General features: G+C 30.4%; 4 protein-coding genes and 1 long non-coding RNA gene across 6 annotated transcripts in view; 2 read left to right on the top strand and 3 right to left on the bottom strand.

Moving 5' to 3' along the window:
• Window positions 1-20,330, top strand: part of LOC111030012 (B9 domain-containing protein 2-like) — a 23,293-nt gene extending 2,963 nt beyond the window's left edge. Inside the window, exons 2-5 of one of the 2 annotated variants that reach the window (XM_022309303.1) lie at window positions 571-696; window positions 910-1,044; window positions 1,682-1,811; window positions 19,891-20,330. In XM_022309303.1, the coding sequence (XP_022164995.1) occupies window positions 571-696; window positions 910-1,044; window positions 1,682-1,811; window positions 19,891-19,912 (413 nt within the window). In that variant the 3' untranslated portion in view covers window positions 19,913-20,330. Of the gene's footprint in view, window positions 1-570; window positions 697-909; window positions 1,045-1,681; window positions 1,861-19,890 lie in introns of those variants that run through there. The other variant, XM_022309302.1, reaches the window with a different exon arrangement.
• LOC111030009 (tectonic-3) lies at window positions 1,844-6,297 on the top strand. Its single transcript, XM_022309299.1, has 6 exons — window positions 1,844-2,427; window positions 2,606-2,794; window positions 2,887-3,100; window positions 3,199-3,407; window positions 3,670-4,305; window positions 5,526-6,297. The coding sequence occupies exons 1-6, from the start codon at window positions 1,864-1,866 to the stop codon at window positions 6,036-6,038; spliced, it is 2,325 nt and encodes a 774-aa protein (XP_022164991.1). The 5' UTR covers window positions 1,844-1,863; the 3' UTR covers window positions 6,039-6,297.
• LOC111030014 lies at window positions 2,415-2,649 on the bottom strand. The gene is made up of 2 exons (XR_002604055.1): window positions 2,537-2,649; window positions 2,415-2,469 (listed from the first exon to the last, which is right to left on the bottom strand). It is a non-coding gene; the product is annotated as an uncharacterized LOC111030014 (long non-coding RNA).
• LOC111030011 (maltase 2-like) lies at window positions 7,847-14,130 on the bottom strand. Its single transcript, XM_022309301.1, has 10 exons — window positions 13,537-14,130; window positions 12,996-13,175; window positions 12,757-12,914; window positions 11,103-11,231; window positions 10,782-11,020; window positions 9,896-10,094; window positions 9,562-9,817; window positions 9,270-9,462; window positions 8,408-8,551; window positions 7,847-8,301 (listed from the first exon to the last, which is right to left on the bottom strand). The coding sequence occupies exons 1-10, from the start codon at window positions 13,715-13,717 to the stop codon at window positions 8,229-8,231; spliced, it is 1,752 nt and encodes a 583-aa protein (XP_022164993.1). The 5' UTR covers window positions 13,718-14,130; the 3' UTR covers window positions 7,847-8,228.
• Window positions 20,331-21,088: 758 nt separating the features above from the next.
• LOC111030010 (histone-lysine N-methyltransferase E(z)) lies at window positions 21,089-24,801 on the bottom strand. Its single transcript, XM_022309300.1, has 13 exons — window positions 24,533-24,801; window positions 24,264-24,446; window positions 23,984-24,198; window positions 23,703-23,885; window positions 23,493-23,644; window positions 23,260-23,423; window positions 23,082-23,185; window positions 22,783-23,023; window positions 22,232-22,684; window positions 21,994-22,164; window positions 21,738-21,920; window positions 21,456-21,621; window positions 21,089-21,374 (listed from the first exon to the last, which is right to left on the bottom strand). Exons 2-13 carry the CDS (start codon window positions 24,403-24,405, stop codon window positions 21,311-21,313), a joined length of 2,238 nt encoding a protein of 745 aa, XP_022164992.1. The 5' UTR covers window positions 24,406-24,446; window positions 24,533-24,801; the 3' UTR covers window positions 21,089-21,310.
• Between the last annotated feature and the right edge of the window lie 1,070 nt (window positions 24,802-25,871).

The raw sequence follows: 25,871 nt of genomic DNA, 5'->3' as shown, positions 1-25,871 counted from the left end.
TTAGTTAGCATAACTACGAGTTTTAGTTAGCATAACTACGAGTTTTAGTTAACATAACTACGAGTTTTAGTTAACATAACTACAAATATTGATCAAGCAAACTAAATTAAAAAGTATTTAGTACTACAAAAATATAGTAAAAATTACTGCATATTTCAGTTCGAATAACTATAATAACTTGACTATAATATTTTAGTAAATCTGACTAATCTTATAGCTATCCCTATAGCAACTATAAAATACAGGTATTCCTACTATTTTTATAGTACAAATAACTGTTTTGTTTTTTCCGTGCATGATATTAATATTATATATATTAAAATTGCTCCTTTTTTCTGCCACTTTTTAGCTGAGGTAGTAAAGTGGTTGATTTTGACTATAGGTTCTATTCATATATTTATTAAGTTCTTATTTGTTCACAAACTTTAAAAAATAATACAATTTTCGAAACTTTTCCAAAGTGTATGACCGTCCAATTTGTATCTTATAGTATTAGTTTATCTTATGTCAATATTTTCGAATTAATGTAATGTCGTTTTCTATAACTAAACATACCATATACTTACTTAGGTACTAACTGGAAAATTATATCTGGTCACAAAGAAGGACAAACCCAAGTTGACTCGCCGTCTTACGATAGCCGAACCTGGTGGTGTCACCCGATCGACATTCACTTCGCGTCCAAAGGCGTACAAGGTACATAAATTATAATATACAAATCTATTTTACATTTTTTTATCATATTTTAATAATTTTCTGAAATGCGTTGTATTAATGTGTATTTATTTGTTGAAATTACGGTCACTACAATATGTTATATAGGTACTAAGGTAGGTTAGATTAGGTGTAATGAGTTAAAAACAATATTTTAAATTATATACGTATGTCAACGTTATGTTCTGTTCCTAGGTTGGCCTAAATTCCACGTGCAAGTATACCACTACGATAGTTACGGACGTAGCGAGATTTACGGGTACGGATTTTGTTACGTGCCGACCACGCCGGGAACGCACACGGTAGATTGCCACACTTGGCGGCCGATAGGTCAGTATATGATGAAGTTATAATTTAACAATGAACACAGAAACATATTATTATAGATTTCAAATAATAATCAAATTTTATAAAACATAAACATATGGATTAATAATAGTTAAGATTTTAATTCTTAAAACAATTTAATATGGGTACAATTAGTAATTACTACCGATTAGTGCTCATCGATTGCTGCGGACCGATTGTGAAGCAAGTTCAAATAGATATCTGACTCCGAGATGTGTTTTCCGGATTCTTGAATGTAATAAGTTAATTCTTATATAGTTTAGAATTCAACCATAGTTTTACTTCGGTATCATATCCGTGTTTGAAATTGTAATTTTTTTATTATGATTTAGAACCTTATTCGAACAAAAATTGTAAGAAAATTAGAAATTAGAAAATTAGAAATGTGTATTTATATTTTAAATTTTAAAAAATGAATTACTATAATATATTACTGGCTCTCATTTATAACCAAATTAAAGAAGGCTATATTACATTATCAGATTTAAGATTTTAAATCCGGATTATGATTTTTCTGATACACTTCGCGGTCTCGCGGAATACATTTTTGTATACAATTTTTGAGGTCTATATTAATCGTGGATATTATTATGTAATAATTCAAAGAACGATTTTCCAGGTAATCTCAGGGACGAGTTTCGCCGGTTTTTTCTCGGCGGTGGAGCCCAACTGAAATCGCCAGATTTCGTATACTGTGGCACAGACCGGTACCGGTTGCACACCGAGTCGCTGGGAACGGTGCGCTTCCGGTTGAACGTGATTGCCCGGAACTTTCGGAGGTACGGAGTGGAACTATAAACGATGGTCGGAAGTAGACGCGTGGCTTTTTTCACGACCATGGCCTTGTTGTCGATCGGTTGGGCGTACGCCGAGACGCCAGCCATCAAAAATTGCATGGCCAACGAAACGTGTTCGGTACAGCCAACAGTGGTTGCATCTGCGGCAATGACGACGGTGGCGACACCAAAAAATTCGCTCAAAACTACTGCTATCGCAGGTGGCAGCCCACAAATAGTTCATTACGATGTCTCCGGAAACGATTCCAAAGGATCGACTCTTAAAGACGTGTTCGTGCAGGTTGATGACAAAACCGTCACGCCAATTGGTGGTTGTGACAAGGCAAACGGTTCCGGAAAAGCTTCTTCTGGAAGCTCGAACGTTACTGTAATCGTTAAACCTCCTGTTGGAAAAGTTAACACCACGAAAACTGAAACGACTTTGTTGGTAACAAATTCCACAAATACTACCAGCACCAGCATCACCACCACGGAATTTACTAGTATCTCGCCGCCAAAATACTTGTCTGAAAACAATGCCGAAGTCGTTCGTTTTGTTCCCTATAAATACTGCCACTGTGATCTAATCGTAAGTACCTAATCGTTCTTTGTTTTTATATATCCCTAATCCCTGTAAAATACCAAAAAGTCCACTTTATCTGTTAAGCTATCCGATGTATCATCTTCTTAAATCTTACTTAGGGTAATTTATTTATGGAATCCATTGTATTTGTGTTTCTTATATATAATACTTTTTGTTTATATAGTACGGAAGCTGTGACATAAACTGTTGTTGCGACACAGATTGCACTAATCACGACTTGAAGACTTTCACATTGTGTCCTGATCAAGCCAAGTCTTCTTTAATAAAGCAAGAATCAATCTTGTTTGATTCTTCGTTGTTTTACGTGGTGATCGAAAACGTACCATCAGAATATTTTTATCCAGAACGAAACGTAACTATATACCTATAATACATATATGATAAGTATGTAAATAAATATGTTGTAAAACTGATAGCTGTATGTTTTGAAAACGCGTCTTACAGACAATCGAATCTGAAACGCAAGTAGCAGCTTCTCTTCGAAAACGGGACATTTTCTTTTGGCGTGATGAAAAGACTACCAGCCGACATCATCCTCTCACTTCTACACTTCCAGTTGATTCCTCCACATACAACAACTACGACCTTACTTACAAGTCTTCGCGATGGATGTTTAACGTCGTTTCTGACGTAAATTCTTCTGGAATCAAAACATTCAGTCAGTATAATTAGTTTTTAGCGTATGCGACGCAACCACCACCTTCACGTCTCAGCGAACAAAGACTTGAAATATTAATACGATTGTCCTTTCATCAGGTTTGAAAAACAGCGCTCTCGATTCGCTGTGTGGCATCGAACAACCTGTCGAATATTTGAAGACGAAGGAAACAAACTGCAAGACATTCGTGCCTAATCTGACGGACATTTGCAACAACAACTCATCATTCAGCTACAAGTTCTATTACGGCGAAAGAGGGCTGTTCAAAGTGGTGCAACCAATTTACAATAGTGTCCAAAAGACAGAGGTGAAGATTCTATATTTACGACTTTATACGAGGTTTATTATATGATGTTTATTGCAAGGAAGTGACACAAATTTCATGAAAAGTATACCTAACCGTTTCGTAGAATATTCTAAAAACTGATCTCGGAATGTATTAAAATCGTATAAATTATTAAGTTTACCGTAGTAGATACACTATTGCAAATGTTTAATAACCGTGTAGTCAGTTGATTTTGATACTGAGATCGATGATAAGTGATAAATTTGGGAATTGATATTTTCAGAAAATCGGTTTGGTCACCATCCAAGCGACGGCGCACCACCACTGCGTGTCGGTGAACGAATCGTCGTACGATTGTCAGGTTGGGAAAGTCGGCATCGGTACCAGTGGCTCCGACAATCGTTCACACTACGATCCCATATACTTGGGCGGTGTTTGCCGTCGAGCAGTCGACGGGGTTGAGTACTTGGTGACGCACAATGGTTCTAGGGGCGTCCGTCGCGTGGACGTGCACTTCTATCACCAGGACGTACCAGACACCGGTCGTCCCATATACCTTGGTCAGAGGTTCCGCGTTCGGTTCGCCTGGGCCTCAGTCAGATCACCGGTGGAGTCGTACGAGCGGAGTGGTAAGCCCGGTTACATGACCGGCAGCCCGGTGCTGGTGACCTTGACCGGCAAAGACGTAGTGAAACTCCGTCATCCGAAGACGATGAACTTACCGGAACCGGACGGGTACGGTGCTTGCGTTCACTCCACCGGATCTCGGCAGTCCGTCAACTTCCTGGAAAGTGTCGACGTCCAGTGTCGCGTCCTGGTCCGACGCCGAAATATGCAGTTTTCCAAGAGAGCTGAAGATCATTCCACACCCAGTGGTGGCGTCTCGTTCGCAGACATTTGTAACGACATTCAAAACGAAGTATGACACAACATTCTTATTTACTGAGAACCCATACAATTTATTATACAGATATAAATTATCATATTATCATCAATATAACATGTACGTTTGCGGAGTGGTGTATAGTGTATACCGACTGATCCAACCGGCAGCAACTATGTTGAGTGTATCGAATGTGTAATAGGTAGTGAATTTATGGATTATTGGGGTTGTTATATAAACTTTAAAAATATCAAAAACTATAAATATATACATATCGAATCAAAAAAGATTCTTTATCTTTAAAACAAAAACCAAAAACCAAGAACCTGGAGGGTGGTTGGATTACGTCAAAGAAAGTGTGAAAAGTTAGCTGTATAAACTATGCCTAGTTATATATATTATATTTATATTTTTTTTTATATATATAAGTAAAATAAAATATAAATACACCATGATGTAGTATGTTGTATGTATGTTATAATTATAGTAGTGTAAAAAAGCCGAGTATCGAAAAGTTCGAAAACCCAGTGTAGTTGTTCTATCATTCACACACGTAAATTATTAATAAACACAAACATTGGTTCCTGGTAATTCAACTTCAATTACATATCGAACACCACCATGCATATGTATGGTCGATTATATAGCAAACCAAAGCTTACGAGTTACAAGTTGAAACGTAAACCAATTATAATTCCTAGTGAATGTATAATTTTGGAGATTAAAAATAAATTTAAAAAAGATCTATAGATCACGGTTATGAGAATACACTTATATACGTGAATTTTTAATATGGTATAGATTATAGAGGCGACCTTATGAGGATGTCAAGCTTAGGTGCATTGTTTTCTCTCTTAGATCCACGAGCAATGTGAAAAATTTGCGTTCAACCCCTTGTGTTGTTTACTGTTTAGTATTGGACTGAATTTATCTATTATAATATTATAATTTTACATACTCTTGTAGAATCTCCCGTAAATCCACCGAAAAAGATATTATAAAAATACAAAACGTAAGAGCACAAAATATAATAACTTTAAGTTTGATAATAGGTCGATTCTAACCCTAACCTAACCCTAATTCACTGTAATACTAAAGCTAAGAACCGCGGCTATAGATATGAATGGTTGCACACTGGACATACGGTTTTGGTTCTGTTGAACACACATTTTCCATGTTACTCGCGGGCGAAAGAGAGAAAATAAATAGTACTCTGACATCTTCTCATCACTGACGAACATATTGTTATTTGACAGACGATGGCAGTGCTCGGAGATTACGAAGGCGCCCTGGTCGCCAGTCTCGGCGACCCGGACGTGACCAGGTGGATACCGTTCGTGGTCGCCAAACCACCCGCACAGCAGTCACCGATGTCTGAAGACTCATGTCCGGCCGTGATAGACGGCGTACACATGCGGGTGTTATACTCGCACGTGGGCCCGTTCGACGACCCGCGGGCCACTGTGCTGGGCGTGCTGACCAATTACACATCGTCGGCCGTCACCGTCAGCGGCGGCGATCGATCGGCGACGGTTGAAGTGCCGGTGAGGGTCACCGTGGTGTTCGTGGACCTGACCCGGCCGCCCGTCAGGACGTTTGCCGAACCGCCCACGTACGAGTTCAGGTTGCCCGAAGACTTTTACTATCCGTTCTGGTCGTCCAGCGCCAGCCGAGTTTCGCGTTCCTTCCACAAAATCCATTTCGTCGTCGGTCTGCACCTGTTATTGTCGTACCTATACGGCTGCGGTTCGTTTAACGTACGTGTGTAGTGCACAAGCAATGTATATTATAGGAGGCACACGTGTACGCTTCCTTTGCGGATAAGCAGTCCCGAACAGTAATTAATGATGAGCGGCTACATTTATTATAATTTGCTGACTCGCCTCTTTTTTTTTTTTACTTCGCTGATTAGTGTACCGGGTGTAACAAAAAGACCAGACAAATGAAGAATGACAAATGTATACAAGTTGAACTTAAAACAATAATTATGAAAATTAAATAGATAATAAATGATTTAATACCTGTGTCCGAAAATTCAATAAAATGATATTTTGAAAAAAGTTATTAAGATTCAAATTAATTTAAACATTTATGTTTTAAAAAATAAACTGCTTGACTTAAATAATCGTCGTTATCATTATTTTTTTGAACAAAAATAAAAATGAATCAAATTTATTATTATTTATTTTGAGTATTAAATATTAAAATTAAAAAATATATAACGTATTTGCAGCTTGATGGTCTATTAACTATATATTATAAAAAAAAATGTTTAATATTGAAAAAAACAAAATAGTTACCTACTCCATTTGTAAGGTCTTTCTGCTACACCATGTATACATATAAGTAAACAGGTATATATATGTGGCGTGTTCACTGCAGGATATTTTAACTTGAAAATAAAATATACTTATATATGTATATACCTATATTAGCATACGTATATAAAATTAATTATTTTAATAGTATATAACTATAGATTATAGTATTATACCTACTTATCCTAGTGCGTTCACTAGCGTTCGTCTTCAGTTATGGTGAAGGAAATGCCATTGATTCAGTTATACTGTTGTCACTCAGCTTGCAGCTTGTAATCACAAATATTCTATCGTTATTCGTCAGTATCTACTTTAAGCTTCAAGGAATTTGTCAGTTTTTCTTATATTACCTTAATTTATGATAATTGATAACTGTTAACCGTAATAAATATTTTAAATGTATATCTTCGTAATAAATAAGAGTTGATTAAAATGTATGTTTCGAATTTCGTTAATTATACAAAAGATATAAACATATGATACATAGTTATAGTCGACACAATTATTTATCGACATCAATAATACATCGATTTGCCACAGGATATGCTGCATTAGTGCGATTCATAAAATAGTCTATAGAGCCAAAACTATAAGATCTAAATAAATATTTGTGTGTAGGTATCATGTACATTATATACATATAGGTACCCGTAATATGGTATTATATATTAATATTTACGTTACCACACTAATATTTCAGTTGTCCATGCCAAAATTTACAATATAATGCGAAATACAACATAATATAATATAACATTATACCGGAAATTACGGATATTACAACTAATAATAATATTCATTTATCTATTTCAACATAAGTATTATGTATTGGATAGTATTCGTGTAATAAAGCATAATCACTAATAAGTGGAAATCAAGGCTATATAGAATACTAGTACCTATATATTTATTTATATATATACATGGGAACAGTTTTCGTCAATCGTTGGCATAGACGGAACTACGAGTCAGGCACTGGCTGACCTATTACTGACTTAATAAACATTTTCATACTTAAAATTTGGAGCAAAACTGTCGATACGTTTATGTGTTTCAAAAATATAATAACCGTACCATTTCCAATATAAGTGTCAAAATCTTAATATGTTATACAAACATTTAATATTATAGGTAGGTACTTACCATAATATTTTTATAAAAAAAAACAGTATCATGTTTGTATTATATCTGTGAATAACCGATTAAGTTAGTTCAATGATTGTCGGTTCGGTTGAATAACAATAATTCACACCCAAAGATGTATAGGTACTATTTATTATATTTACATAGATACAGGTGTTTAATGATTATTGTATTAAGATATCGAAAACAAACTTAACGATGCATACAAAATTGATTAATTAAATCAATATTTAACTAAGCACCACTGGTTTGGCATAAAATACATTTTTTGTTCTCTGAGAATGAGTGCATGATAAATATAAATAAATCTATGTATTACATGTGTGAACACACTATTATGTGTCTCACTAAATAAATAAAAACATAATTTGAATGTCCCAATTCTGAAAATATAACACTGATGTAATCTAATAAGGACAAAATAGGTCGATATATTATTAATTATTGTGTATAGGTTAGGTTTATGTATCAGTTGAATGTTCATTGATCCTTAAGTCCTTACTGTTGTAGTGTTGTGAGTACAAGGGCAGCTTTTGGTCTCAACAAAAATGATTCTGTATTTACTAGATTTCTAGAAAATTATAAATAACAACATAATGACTATAAATTACTGTATAAGTTATTGTTATTATATAAATGTATCAATATTATTTAGTTTATAATATTCTGTTGCTTACCCAGTTACATATCCAGAATTAACACTAGAAACCTTCACTATCAAATTAAGTGGTAAAGTATTTCTAGCTTTTAACAAATTAACTGTTTCTATTTCACTTCCAAAGTTAACCACGATAAAGTATGTTGGATGATCATAAAAACTCCTATAATAAAATATTGTATTTAGTTTTAAAAATCGTTGTCATATTCATGTATAGGTAACACCAAGGGCACCCGTAAAATTATAAGCCGGGGGAGGGGGGAGCAAAGTCTCTGATAGTACATCAGAACACTATTTTTTTTTCAGAAGTGATGAAACAATTAATACTAACTAAAATAGAGGGAGGGTATGGCCCCCTTCATCACCTCCCTGTAGGCGTCCAATGCTATAACAAAAGTATTCAACTAAATTAAAAATAAATAAATAACTTATACTTCGATTCCATTATTATTTTATTAATTTAATTAAAAATATACGTACATTAATTATTTGTAGGCTCCAAAAATTTGGACTATATGATCTACCATACTATTAATAAAAGTATTAGTATGCGGTTTACGGTACAAATATGAAGTAGATTTAGTGTTTTTACATGTAATATATAGTTATTAAAATAATATAAAAATATTATTATTACCGTACGTCTGTAAAATTTTGCTGGATTATTTTTTTTTTTAATCTTAAAAAAATTATTAACAATTAAATTATAAACGTATGGACTATGGAGTTTTTTAAGTAGTGTTTTTGAATATCCCTTCCATAAATTTAACAAATCACGCATCATTTATAATAAAATCACTTCTACTAAGATACGGATCCATATTAATACTTACTTTTATATAAACAATATTAATTGAAAAATTAACTGTTTCATAACGTACCTTGAAAATCCAAACACCCATTTCGACAAAGTGTATAAATGCAAATCGCCTTTAACAAATGTTGGACTCCTCCTCAACTGAGTCAGTTGTTTGTAAATCTTCAGATTACTTTTGCATTTTGATTCTGTTGCCATATTTTTTTTCCAATAGTCTGGATTGATCGGAAGCCATAATTTAGACGAATTGGAAAAACCTGTAGGTAGTTACAAAATTATCGTATCAACGTTTATGACAGAAGTTTAAATTTACTCGTATTTAATAAATATACAGCATCATTAATCTAATAACTAACCTGCGTTATATGAGGTGTCCCATGGGAATGGGGTTCGTACAGGATCTCTGCTGAATTGCAAATACCGTTGCGGTCCCACGTTAAGACCAGGTGGGTCGACAGTTTGATCCCAACGAATGTTTGTGTTGATCAAACCAAGCTCGTCTCCGTAATACTCCACGGCAGTGCCTGGCAAGAGGTTTTGAATCATATGAAGTCCGTCTATTAACATTGGATTGCTCCGAGTAGCCACCCTCGGGTTATCGTGGTTACCTAACTGTACAGGATGGATTCATTGGAGGTGATAACTGTTACCTGCACGTACGAGATATCAGGTACTTATTTTTCTACTTACTACCCAATTAGGCCAAGTTCCATTAGGCATATTCTGCATCCAGTATTTTATCATATTATGAACTGACGCTGCGTCAGATTGTTGGTTGAAAGTTTCAATAAATAAAAAGTTGAAAGGGAAATGAGCGCCGGGTGACGTTTTATTACCGTAGTACAATAGGACCTTGTCCAAAGGCGAGTGACATTCCACCACAAAAAATCTGAACACCAATTTATAAGTTTAAACATTTGTTTAAAATTATAAATTATTGTCATAGACAAAATAAATGTAGCCATTTATCTTTAATAAAATTGGTACAGTCGAGTCTCAATAACCCAAATCTCAAGGGTAGGTATGTGAATAAATTCAACTTGTGTATTTTTCGAGTTATATACCTCAAACACAACTTAAAAACACTTCAAGGGGCAAAAAAAATTAGAGTTATTGAGACTTGACTTTATTTTAATTTTCTACTGTGAATTATAACGATTCGATGTTAAGTCGTCAAGAGTAAATATCGATAAATACTGCAGAGTTCACCGAGCATTACCAACCCAATATTTCCTTTAAAACTGAAAATGTGTTCAAATTATGATAGTTTGAAATATAAATAGTTTAATTGAACTTAAGATACTACATTTAATGTCGAGTCTCCGCCTTACACAACATATAGCATTATTATGTTGAAAACTTAATACTTATAATATAAGTTATATATGTTATATTATAACCTAAAAGGAACATTATTTTAAATATTTAGATTTTTCTACGAAATATATAACTTGTACGTAAATTTCTGTGGTAATATCAACTTTTTTTTTCAAATAAAAACCACCCTTTTTATTGTAAATCGGTCAAATGTTGATAATGAATAGCATGTAATATTATAATTTAACTAAATTTTTACTTGGTTTTCTTCTCCCTTGTCCTATAATTATCAAACAACTGTCTCCATTCGTGTACAATTGTAAACGCCTCTGGCTGATCGACCGTGCTAGTATGACTTAACGAATAGTAATCAGTGTCTAAATAACCAATATTATTAGATTTCGGTTCGTCAGCTAAATCTTCTCTTTCGAATAAAAAATTTACCGAATTCATTTTAAACCCGTCTACATCGCGTCCCAACCAAAACAAAAGCGTGTTCTATAGGGAAAATACATTTTTAAAAGTTTGATTAGATGACTAGTCTGCAATGTGTATTTTTTAATCAATGAGTGATGACTACCTTCATTGCTTCTCTAACTGATGGATTCCTATAATTCAAGTCTGGTTGTTTTTCTTGGAATTGATGTAAATAATACTGATTTCGTTGTTGGTTCCATTTCCAAGCAGATCCGCTATTGAATACACTTAACTAGAATTTTTTAAACCCTTATATTAATTATGCTGCGCATAAAACCAATATTGATCCTATACTTGGTATAAAAACAGATAACAGTTTTAATTTGTAACATACCAATTATTTAATGTTACAATACAAAATATAATGTTTTATTTGTCTTTTTTACATAATGTCTGTATCATTATGTTAACCTATTAGCATAATATATTATAAGCAGAGCTCGGAACTTAAAGCACTTAAAATCATTCAAATAAGCACTTAAAAAAAGCGTTAAAAAACATCATTATAAGCACTCAAATAAGCATTTAAAAAACTTAAATTTAAGCAAATATATTTATTTAAAAATAAAAACTAAAAAATTCTAGCTAAAAAATCAAAAAATTAATAAATAAATCTTTGTCTTTATATAACAAAAAAAAAAAATTCTTCACTTTCGAGATTTTAAGGATTTTATAGACTTTCTGAAAAATAAAATGTAAACACTATTCACAAATATTTGAAAAAAATTTAATTAATTAATTAAAGCAACATAAATAAGATAAGAATTATTTTTAATTTTAATTCTATCAAAAACAACTTTATAGGAGAAAACCATAAAAAACTAGAAAAACTGATCAAAAAAGCAAAAATAATCATAAAAACTGGAAATTAGCATATTTTTTTTTAAATCGCTGAAAAAAGCAAAAAAAAACACTTTCGAATTTCATAATTGAACGTGTTGTAACATGACATACACTTCCATAGTGATCTGCTACATTTTAAGTCAATCCATAAAAATAAGCAAATACTTTAAGTCCCAAACCCAGTGGTCGAAGTGGGGGGGGGATACGGAGGGATGACATCCCTCTACTTTTTTGTATTTACATTTTTCATCCCTCTACTTATTTTGTCTAGAATGACGCATTCCTCCTAAGACTTGTGTTTTAAAATGAAATAATTATTATGATTTTTATATTTATACCTATGTATAAGAAAACTTTTTATTTTTAGTATAGGCCTAAATCTGAATTGTAAGGGGACATCCCCCCACTTATCTTGAGCCATTTCGACCACTGCGGCCAAACCCTGATAATGAGTATGTAAGACATAATAATTAAATACCTTCTGCGTTGACACATAATATATAAATATTAAACTCTACAAGTTGAAACTATTATTGTACTATCATATGTATTATCCATATCATGTTATAACCAATGATTAAATATATGACATAAATACATAATAAGCTAAAAATAATTGAATGATTTTTCTCCCAATCATAATAAGTTATAACGTTATAAGATTTACTATTGCACTTAAATGAAATAAAGAATATTAATACCTGTACATTGTGTTTATATTTACAAAGCAAAGTAAGTATTTTGATTACTTAACTTTTGAAAAGTTAAGTTTTTGAGGTAAAAATTTAAAAATATATCTCGAAATCCGACTCAACCCATTACACCATACTTAAATATTTCATATTTTACATTATATTTGGCCTACCATCAGCTTATATAATATTTCATTGTTTAGATTATTATAACTTATATACCCAGTTACTTGGAGGCGTCTTATTGCCATTTATATCAATAATCGGATCCTTCCATACATAATAGTTGGTAAAGGGTTCAATTCTCATAATTGATTTTTGGAACCATTCATGTTCATCACTTGTATGGTTAGGCACAAATTCCAACAAAACTTTTATACCTATAAGGATAAAATCCGTATAAGAAAAATAATAGTTTAATTATTCTTTAGAAAAAAAATTAATTAAGTTCAAATGGTAACCATTTTTATGAAACTCGTCTCTTAATCGTTCAAAGTCCACCATCGTGCCATAAACAGGATCGATCTCTTCATAATCGGATATATCATAACCGAAATCATTTTGTGGAGAGAGGAATATAGGCGATAACCAAATTGCACCGACATTTAAACTTTTGAAGTATGACACTTTTTCGGTTATACCTATAAAATATATAAATAACAAACAGTATACGTACATATAATGTCAGAAACTATAAACATTAATATTAAGAGTGGAAATATCTTTTTTTAAACTAAGATAAATATGATATAGGTAGATAATATGGAATAAACGATTTTTTTTTTAATGTATATAATATATATTATGTACATGAAATTTTAGATATATTCTATTAAGTTACTTATAAGTAAATATAAATATTTTCTAAATCAAGTTTTTATAAGATCTTATATTATTATTTGAACATTAAATGAGTTGTATAATACTTGTATGTGGTTAGACTGAATTCTCCGATGAGAAATATTGATTATTGCAATGTTAGGGTTGGTAAAATGCACTAACCGTTCAGATCTCCGATTCCGTCGCCATCGCTGTCTTTGAATGATCTCACGTATATCTGATAGACGATATTCGCTTGCCACCAATTTGGTTCGAAGGAGTTACTTAAACCTCCATAAATAAATTCGGATGACACCAAATCGTTTGACGCAAGCAGCCACAAGACTACAATAAATTTAAACATATTGTCAATTAGGTTGTTGACAAGTTGTCTGGTGTTATTTTAATAATTATTAATTGCTCATGATCTCTGGTATAGACAGTGTGATGTGTGTGTAATATGTCAAAACAATCATAAATCAATGACTATTTTTCTACTTTGATTTAGTATTTATTACATTATGTCTACGCATTTAATCTGTGGGACCTACCTACATAAGTTTGCAAGTAGCTTATAGCATCATATCTTTGAATTAACGTAATCGTTGTATTTGAGACTCAAGTGTTAGACTCTGTTATGTACTCAATTGACAAGTGTATGGAAATTGTGAATAACTGGTGTAGCAGAGGAGCTTAATTATGATTTATAATTTTAGTAGGAACCAATAGTTATTGATAATTACATTGGAAGATAAAGATTTCTAGAAATCAACACATTGTACTATTTCAAAATATTTACTGATTCTATAGTTAATTTTTTTTTTTTTTAATTGATCCTGAGCCCGGCAACTGTGGCCATTAGCTATTAGTAAGTACTGTAGGTTTTTTGGAACGGTAGGGGGAACACGTGTGTGTTTGTTTTTGGCAGAATTTCGAATGGGGCACCCGTAGGTTTCTGCCATGCCCCGGGGGTGGGGGATGGCAGCACTTGCTCTCCGGTCACCGCGACTTGTCCGGAGAAAAATGCCGCCCGGTGGCCGAGGATCGAACCGCGACCGGCTGCGTCGCAGCGGAAGAGTCAGACCACTCGGTCACCTCGTCCCCCTCTATAGTTAATTGTTTATTGTATTTTGGGATTAATACTTCGTGTTGGAACCCTACTCAATAATATTCCAAACCTTTACAAGTCTTAATCGTAAAAAAATATGATTTATATAATCATTAGTTTTCTAAATTTTTACCTGTACAATTTTAGTTTAATTGAATGACATTTTCAAAACAAGGAATACAAAACAATTTTTTTCAACCCTATTTACATTTTAAATTCGAACACTTACAGCAGTTATCGCTTTATTGTAGATGATAATTAACACAAACAGTAATTTTTAACTTCTTAATTAATTGTGTGTATTCTTCATATCTTGTTTGTCTTTTTCTTAAATTATTTTTCATTCGTCGTGTAATATACGCTTACAGCTTATATCTTGGAAATACATAGGGATGGACCAGATACTTAAATTGAGTATAGCGATGAGATGCTTGATACTAAAAATATCACTAAATAAATAGATACTAGATACTCAAAACATATTTTTTTAAACTATTCAAAAATTCTATAATTTCAATAACGATTATTTTTTTAATTTATTCTTTTTAGTGTGCTGCACATGGCCAAAAACCGTTTTTATTTAAACAGTAAAAAAAAAAAATGAACATCAATTCATTATCAGATTTTAATCATCCTATAATACATATTATTACAACCAAGCTAATACAATATTTCATTAACTCATAGCCCATAGGTAACTCACAACTGCTGCGAGTGTAAATAAATTTTACAATTATCTGATCGCTCTAAATTTTAAAGCAATGTAAATCTAAAAGACAAATCAAATTAGCTGTTTATTTTATAATATATGCAATATGCATATCTGAGTGAAGAGTTTGGATTTTTATTTGTGGGGCACCTATAAAATAAGAGGTATTATAGTAATAAGACAAAACTGTTGGATAGAAAAGTTGGAATTTCAGAAAGCTATTTTAATGCAAATATATTAATGTTGCAAATTAGGTTTTAAACACTCCCAGTGTTATTATTAGTGACTTATTAATTTGACCATAACGTTTAATGTTTAATATAACTTGTATAAAATTGTTCTTTCGTGGTATTAATTTACATGTTAAATCGCCTATTTATTAGTTATCCATAGGTATTTTAAAACGGTAAAAGTTAACAGAACAAAAACCAAATAGGCACTCAAATTGTGTAGTACGCTACGACTTTATAGATATTTATCATTAAATTGTTTAACTATTTGGCTATTAAATCATATTTTACAATAACGCAATCATATAGTTCATAACTTAAGAGGTTAAGAGTATGTCACACACGCATGCCATTGTGTTGTCTATACTTGTCTGCGTCTTATAAACATATATAAGATATAAGTACAATACTAGTACAACATAGCAAACTTGAGTTCAGCAAAATCAATTGTGTGTTATAGAATAGCATTAATATAACAGTGCATTTACCTATGATGAAACTCTAGAAAATGCAAAAATTACCTGTGTTTATACTTAGATCTTTGGTTTTTTACGATATTTCAATCATTTATGAGCATTTTTAAATTGCATAATATTTTACCTACACAGTCATGACTCATGACTCACTTCTATAGGTAAATTCGCTCAAATATTAAAGCTATCAACACAATATTAATTCTACTGGAAGCTGATTCCTAAACGCAAAGTCGTACTTGTACGTTTGTAGTATGGAAACAAGTACTTAATTGTCATCTATTTTCATATGTTAAAAAAAATGTATAGATGACGAACGTCAGTACAACTTTATTTCATAAAAAATATAAAAAAAGTTTTTAAAAAAAAAGTATGGAAACAAGTACAAGGTCAGGTAAGGTAGGTAATACAAAATTTACACATGTGGGTATGATACTATGATAATTGATAGGTTTTCTTAATCAGAATTAAGAGTACAAACCAGCAGCTTATATCTAGTCTCAGCTAATTATTATATAGCATACAATATTACAAAATATGTACTTATTCTACAGTTTAATACTACGATTAGATTAAGTATAATAATATGTCAACGCTTTGATTAGGTATTTAATCTTAAACAGTAGAATAATATTATAAAGAATTTAATCGAGAAAAAAATATTATTATGCAGGTAAGAATTGAATAGTAAATAAAAATAACATAATTTAAACACGGCTTCAAGATATTCGATGAAATATAGGCATCGAAAAAATTTAAGCTATTTATTATGAACACTTAAATTTTTATAAGATTAAAAAAAAAGTATTTCACAATATCATTATTAGATAACATAATAAGTTAACATTATTGTTTGTATATTATGGGTAAATAATAATGCTATAAAAGGTAAAAAATACCCAAAAGGTAGGTATGAATAAAATCCTAAAACTGTACCTTATATATATGTATTACCTAGATATTTAATATTATGAATAATATGAAATAATCAATAAATAGACCTGCAAGTACCTATATAATATTAAATATTATAGTACAGTGAAACAAACCTCGATTACTCAAATCGGTCAAGGGCAAAAAAAAATTCGAGTTCTAGAAAAAATTGTATGTACGTATTGAAAAATATTCTTTCAAATTATTGAACATTCGACTTATAGCTGTTCGATTTATCGAAGTTTCGCTTTCATTACTAACAACAAAATACTTTACGCAAATGTATGCAAAATTAACTTTTTGAATTATTTAGATTTTAAATGATACCTATCATGTAGGTGCTGTGTGTATAAAATGTTACAAGCAGGAATTCCTAGTATATTTTAACATGAGAACCTGCATATGAATATCCGAAATTTTTCGAATTGTACTAATTTTGTTTCAAATATTATTGTTTATTAGTTGACCCCGTGCACTTCGTTGCCCGTAAAAAATGCCAACTTTAATATGATTTAAAGTTTGTTAAATTCGTTATTTAATATTCGGTGTAATGGTATTCAAATATAAAAATAAAAGATAATATTTAATTTTAAATCGGTGGATAGTAATGACTAATGACGAGGTAGTAAGTAACTTTTCTAGCCAATTTTTAACAGAAATACCCAACAATGGATTGAATATCATTTTAACTGGTATTTGATACTTCACTATACTTTTACTACCTCTGATTAAAATCATAATCGAATAGTTGTGTATTTCTGTTAAAAATTGGTTAGAAAAGTTAATTATTACCTCGTCATTAGTCATTAGTCATTACTATCCACCAATTTAAAATTAAATAGGTATTATCTTTTATTTTTGAATACCATTACACTGAATATTAAAATTCGATTATGAATTTAATCAGAGCCAGTAAAAATATAGTGAAGTATCAAATATAGGTTAAAATGATATTCAATCATTATCATAACAATTTTATTTTATGTAACTAAAGTCAACCATTTATATACAAAAAAAATATTCTTAATAATTTTTTTCTATATAATACTATTATAATCTGTAACCAATAGCAACCACTTATAAACAGAAAACAATATATAGAGTAAATCACCAAATAATTGTGTAACGTGTAAGCACCTCTTTAAAATGCGAATGTTGGAAAATCTTTCCTTAGTGCACCATTACAATGGTATGGAGGTGCCGTCGAAATGACATATCTCTGTCATATCATTAGTTGTACTAATGAGTAATGATGTATAATAATAATAATGTCGCAGCAGTATATTTCATACCAGCCACTATTAAACAATTATAATATATAAAGAATAAGTATTGTTAATTTTAAGAACCGCAACGAAATACTATTGTAAGACATAGTTTAATAGTTTGTCATGAATACCATCTAGGATTAAAAGGATGCCAATCGAGACCAAGGGAGGCTCGATTCCTGTCATTATCGACCATTATCTCCCCTAAAAATATTTTCCTGTATTTTTTATTTTCAATAGTTTTAAAGACTGTTGCACTGTTGTTTCAAATGTCATTGTTGATATACTACTTAAGCGACTTGTGTCTTGTGATAATCTAGTATTTTATCTTATCAATGTTCTATGTTATAATGAGTAGCAACACTTCTCTAAGGTATCTGGTAAGTAACGACTAACTAGTTTTTTAAATTATTCTATTTTATAATACAAATATTTTTTTTTCTTTTATTAGTGCAACATAAACCATTGGGTGTAAGGTGGTAAGGTAGGGAATTTGTTGTATAGGTTTAGTTTGAGTAGGTTTTTATGTTGGTAAGATTGTAACATGTGTACGTGTATGTCCGGCAAGAATCTGTTGCTAAAAACCCGAGTGGTCACCCATCTGAGAGCTAGCAACGTCAGTCGATACGTACACTCAGAAGTCAGGGTGTTTCTGAAGATTGAGAGTACGACCGCGCCTCACCAAGCCACTAGCCTAGATATTAAAAACATCACTGTAGAGAACAATCAATTGTGGTAATTTTATTATTTTAATTGTAAGTGGTGGATGGTAAATGGTGATAGTATGATGGCAAGTTTGAAAGGGACCCAAATAATTCTTAACCTGTCTATGGTAATATCTTAGAAAAATATGAATCGTATCTCAAACACTTAAATAATCCATATTATAGTGCTATTATTACTAGATGGCAAACAGATAATTTGTATGTTTCGGCAAATGGATTTTTAGGCATAACAATTAAAGGATTTCTGACATAATTTATAAAATGTACGCAAACCTACAAGATAAAATTTTAACACATTTTTCTAAATTGTTGAACTAACAATATTTTATTCTCTTCAAAAATTATAAAGTTAAATAAAATTGTTACAAAAATTAGTCTTATAAATATAATTTTTTATTATAACAATTGAAATACGATATGATATTTCTATTATTAGTAAAACTATAACTTAGACGATCACCTTATTATCATAGGTTGTTCTACGTGTATGGTATTCCTTACAGCTGAATATTAAGAATAGTTATGTATACCCACAATATTTATTTATGTACGTAAATAATACTGGATAAATCAAGAAAAAAAATTTTATTACTCAAAAATATTTTTTTTTAGGGTATTTTAGTTTGGTACTTCAGAATTATGACATCTTCACATATAAAAATATGAAACCGCTTTATCAATACATACGCTGGTATTCAATTTTCTAATAATATATTTTTTTTTTTTTGTAATCTGCATGAAAAGAAACAAATGTGGATTTAAAATGTAAAATGCTGATAAGTAATATTAACCAAGTATAAAATATAAAATATATTTAAGTTATTGAAGAGGAAGTGGAATAATATTATACCTTGTGTTTTTGTAATGCACAAAAATGCAACTTTAAATTTTTTTAATTTTAATACAATCGTTTAATACTTGTTAAATAACATTTCCACTAACAATTTGTTTCTATATTTGAATATAAAATGTTAAATTAGTTCCACATTGTTTATAGAAGAGATAAAGTAAAAATAATATGAAAAATGTAAATTAGCAAATAATTAAAATGTTTTGTTTTCTTAAAAAACTCAACTTAATACAATTAATAGATCCGGGTTTTCTATACATTAAGAACAAACAATGAATGAACATATATTTATAACAATAACACTAACTTATTACTACTTCTAATACTACAACTCAATTAATTTTATATATAATATTTAATGAACAAAATGGTAAATATATTAAGTGCCAAGTTAAAATATTCAACATAAATAATTGTTAAAGGGACTAGATTGTAAATAGTTTCTTTCAGTGGCATATTTAAGATTAATCAAGCAAGTGCATATTTATATTTTGATATAATTAAAGTTAAAATATTTATTATTTTATCATTATGATTATTTAATATTTTTAAGATATAAATATAAATGTATCTATCCTACCCGCGACCAATAAATATGCCACTGTTTTCATACTATGTCAAAATTTAAATTCGATTATAGTACACAGATAATGGACATAACATTTTTTTAACAAACAGAAACATAAGTGAATCAAACCTTAACAGATTAAACGTTTTGTGTTTGGCAGCACAATAGGAAAAGTTTCATAGAATTATGTTTGAATATTTTTTTTATGATAAGTGACAATTATTGATGACTATAACTTTTTAAAAACTATACTAAGAGCAACTTTTTTTAAAGCTTATAGAAATATTAAAACCAAAGTATAAAAAAGATACATAAAATAAAGTAATCACAATCTCATACAACATTAGTTGTGATAAAATCTCACATCAAAACAAAACATTGTAAACAATGTTATATTGTATAAGATCTTTGATTTAAACTTAGTAATTTATTAAATTGAGTGCATCAAAAACTGATCATACCCAACTTACTGCAATAAGATTTGTTAACACCTTGATATCAAGATCAGTAATATTATGTATTTATAATTTGGTTTGTATAATCATCAATTTAAACTGTCAATGAAAATAAAAATGTTGTATGTAATTATATTACAACAGCTAAACAATTTACAATCATATCATATATTATTACAATGTTATCTACAAATATTCAACAGCGAGAGAAATTTAAAAAACTACAATTGAATACATTTTTAATTTTTATGGTGCAAATGCTGCAAAATTATTTGTTTAATTAACTAATTAAATTTATGTGATACATACATAGAGATAATTTTTAAAACTGATGTTTTAAACACAATTGTTATATTTTATACAAGGTATTTAAATTTAGCTTGCATTGCCAGTATAAATTATTTTAATACATCCGAATACATTTTCATAATTTTTTTTTTTTTTTGTCTAAATTAACTAAGTACAGTATAATTAAATTAGTTTATGCGTACTTTTTATCATATGAAGTATTATAAGTAATCCTCAGAATATTGCTTAGGATAGAACTAAATACTGTAAATAGTTTGTATATTTTGTAACATACATGCCATGAGAATGTTGACTGGTAAATTCAATGAAAATCTATCTTGTTAAGAACTCTAAGGTAAAAATTCCATTTCTCTTTCAATTCCAACGAATTTAAGTTGCTCAGTTGGTCCATATCTAAAAACATAATAAAAATGAGAAAAACAATGTTAATTCAATATACAAATATTTAATAATTAGTGAAAATAAATTAGTAACCTGTAGTCAAAAAATAGTTCTTCACCAGGTTGTATAGGACGTTTAGCAAATATACCAATTCGATGATCACCATTTACCATCATGACTTTAGCATAACAATTTGGATTTATAGAATGATTGGCAAATCTTATTTTATTGCCTTTTCGTGTAGCATCAACAACAAAATCTATTATACAAACCATAACACTCAGTTATATAATATTACATGTATGAAAAAAGCCTCTACATAAATATTAAATTTGTATTTAAAAAAATATCATTAACTCAAAGATCAATACATACCATGATTTAAATTAAATAAAAAGCTGCACATGTATTTATCATAAACTTTCCCACGTCTATCAGCTTCGTCCTGAGTAATAATTTCTCCACAATATTCAGATATAAATTCATTTTTTTGTGCAGAATCTTTCAAAAATATACCCCAACCAGCAACATCTGAAGGCGCCATTAATAAGTGTTTACCTAAAATATAACACAAATTCTTATTTATAATACACAAACACTTTAAACATATTTAACTTTTTAGTATACTTACGAAGGCCTCTTTGAACACTGACATTTTTACATGTTATATTATCTAAATTAAACTGATCAGCACCACAAGTTAAACATAAATCTGGATCACATTCACGAACCGCTAAATAACAAGGACATTGTTTTGTGTTGCACTGAGCGCGACACCGGCAACCAGGAAACCGATTTTGACCTTCAATACAAGAAGTACTTATATTAAATACAATATCTAATGATATAAGAAATCTTAAAATACTCACAATCTGAACTGCACTTGCAGAATTTTTCACAGAAATTCTGTGCCATTACACAAGGACATGTTGCATCACAACCTTGATTTGGTGGATGAGAACATGGTGTATAGTTATATAAATGATTTGATGCAGAATCTCTCTTTAATTGTACTTTTCGACAATGTGTCTGCCATAAACGTAACTTTTTCTTTTTTTTTCTAGGTGGAGTTAGTTCACTAATAGCTTCTTCGACTGTAACTTCATCATTTTCATTTTGAGCAAACTCATAAACCTGCTGACAACTTTTTGTTAACATCATCTGAGCAATGACACAATAGTTATTCAGGAATGTGCGACGCAGTGCACGGAAAATTGATTGGTCTGATCCAGTCCACACTTGTTTATCTTCTGTGCTCATGCGTGGAAGTAAAGAGAAAGACGTTTTTGTTGTCAAAGGATCTTCCATGTCTAGTTCACCATCTGTTGAAAATTGAACAAATTGTTTTATAGATGACGAAAATTTACTGTAAAATATATAATTTTAGATTAACTATTCATAATTATACTAAGTACAATACCTTTACTGCTATCCCTGCTATCTTCAGAGCTAGCATCATTACCCCAGTCAGAGCTATCTTTTTTTGACAACTTAGTAGAACCTACAGGTTTTTCAATATTTTCATTTTGAGGTGACAATTCTTTTGTATTACTGGAAATCGTAGTAGACCCCGATAAATTAGTTTCTTCATCTCTATCCGCTTGTTTTTGTTTTTCAGCTTTGATTTCAGCAATAGCAGCCAATTTTTCTTTCATTCCATCCTGAAAAAAAATTTGTTTAAAATCCTATTTAATGTATTAAATATTATTAATGTCTTACAAGTAACATATAACAATCTTGACTACAGTGAGACGAAAACGGTTTTAATAAAGGTCCTTTAAGGCCAATTGGCAAATTAGTACCGGAATCATGTTCTTTAAGTTCTACAACATAAAAAAATAAGATATTAATGATTAATTAATATAACAGTTACTTATAAAAAATATTATATACATACTATGTAAAAAACAATCATATTTGTAACATCTTCTACAGAACAAATTTAAAAATGAGTGTATAGTTTGTTCTTTAGGAACAGACTCAGCCTTTGGTCCATCAATGTTTGGAGTGCATTGAGATGGCTGTGCATTAGGATCAACACAAGATGTTAATTCAATATACCTAAAAAAAAAAATATAGATATAAATATTACACAAAATAAAAATGTAAATATTAAAATGCAATATTTACTTTTCTTTGAACTCTTCAGGAGTTCCTTTATCAGGAAATGCAGCTGACATAGCTTCAAATATAGCCACACTAGGAAACGGCCTATCATCCTTATTGTTTTTTACTACCATTTTTGGAGTCAATAAAGTTTGTTGTTCCTTATCTTCTTCTTGCTAAACAAGTTCACTAACATTAAGTCTCAATTAGAAAAAAAAATTTATTTTATTTTACCTGAAATGGTATAAGTGCATGGACTAAGTCTACAAACACCTGATCATCTAAAAAGTTTGCAGCATCATCATCATGAACTTTATTATCATAATTTTTTAATAGTTCCTCAATAAAAGAACCATCTTGATCAAGTACCTCGTCCCCCATGTATGGGATATTATGTAATACAGTTTCATCGTCCACCTACAAAACATTAAATGCCAACAAAAAATTATTATATCATATTATAGTCTAGGACTCTAGGTATATATTGCATATATTATTGTCTAGTAAATTGTTACCATAAAATTCTGCTGAATTGGTGCCCAGATGTACATAGTAGGTATAGGTGCTACAGCATTAATTATTTTAATCGGAACGCTCATAGTTTCTTCCCCAATACCATCCACCTTAGATACCTCTGATCGTTTAGATCGTGATACTGTTTCTATATATGGTCGACATTCCCAAATCGCTTTTCTTGACAACAACCGTTTTAGTTCTTCCGCTTTTTTATCTGTACAAAAAAAATAAAACATGAAAGTATGTAAAGTAAAATAATAACATGCCCATTAAAATTACCATAGAGCTTTTTTTGATTATTCATGCATGCTAAAACATTGTCATCGTCTTTCTTTGTTTTTTTGGCCTGTAGTAATCTGAAATACTCGGCTTTTACGCGTTTCTTCCAGTCGGCATTGTTTTTGGCTTTTTTCTCGGACATGGTGGTCGGTTCAGTTGACCAAATCAGAAGAATATGATACACTAAAATCGAATGTCAAAATCAAAAAATCGAACGCTATAAGGACAAATCTCGAACAAAATATGATAATAAACACACAAATAATTACCTCATTCACGTAGTCTATAGTCATAGACTAATTACGTTTATCGAACAACCTCGTTCGGTCGTCATATCATAGGAAAATTAGCCGAAAAACATATAGTCGGCGAGCTATCGGTTTCAAATCTACTATTGAGACAAAAACTAGTATACGTACAAAAGATGAGATCCGAGGTTAAGGCATTTCCATAAAAATATTAAGTATTGAATAATAATACGTCTAACAGTGTAAACAAACTTTTATTTTTCAAAAGTCGTTTTCTTCCGTTTTAATGTTTTATAATGTTTATCAGCTTACATTATGTGACCCGATAACGTTTACAACATCATTCATGTCGCTCGCACATAACCTTCAACCTGGAGGCTGTAAGGCCGTAATTTTGAAGAAAATAAATGATTCGAATGTTTGGAATTTTTAAATTAATTTTCATTAAAAAAATAGAATTACAATAAGTAAAATTACTGAAATCCAAATATTCGGAATCCGGGTATTGACGTTTTGAAAATGCGATGAACATAAAATATAAATATGTACAGCAATTTAATCCCATTAAATTGAAAGCCTGAAATTATAATCACAAAACGTAATGTTTTGTAGAATATGATAACTGATAACGTGGACCGTTATTTTCCAGCACGGTCTAAATAATACGATCTAATGCTATTTTTTTCAAACAAAATTTGACAAACCTGAAAAGTATCAAATTTATCCTAAAAAAAAGTTTATACATTTTTTGATTACTTTTGATTACAATATACTTATGAGAAACATTATTTTAAATTTTCAAACCTTAGTAATAAAAATAAAAATTTTTATACAAATTAAACTACAAAATAGTTCATAATTATTCGATATTTTGACGAATTTAGTCAAAATTTGAACTTTAAATAATAATTAAAACGAAATCGTGCCTATGTACTTTCAAAATGTTCAAACTGTTATTGTAATGAAGAACTTTGTTTTATATATTCAAGCTTTCTGACTTAACGGAAACAAATTTATCAGAACGTATAGTGAAAAAATTAAAAATTGAAAATATCTAAAAATATTAAGTAGCCAAAGTATCAAAATATTTTTAAAATTGTATCACGTAGGTATGGGAAATGATAAAATAAACATTTAATGAAAATTTTGATAATCTACAGGTATTCGTTTTTAAGTTAGAACAATATAAGAAAATTATTCCATGAGACTTCGGTTGAATATCCAATATTAAAAAAATTCAAACTTCGGACATTCATAAGAAATTATTGTGGATTTACGCTCAGCTTTTTTTTCTAATTTCTACGAGCATCAACTTATGAGGAACTTTGTATCATATTTTCAAGTTTTTTGACAGAGTGAA

The sequence above is a fragment of the Myzus persicae genome, unplaced genomic scaffold (assembly GCF_001856785.1).
Source record: "Myzus persicae strain clone G006 unplaced genomic scaffold, MPER_G0061.0, whole genome shotgun sequence".
NCBI lineage: Eukaryota > Metazoa > Arthropoda > Insecta > Hemiptera > Aphididae > Myzus > Myzus persicae.
This window is presented reverse-complemented; position numbering and strand designations above follow the sequence as displayed.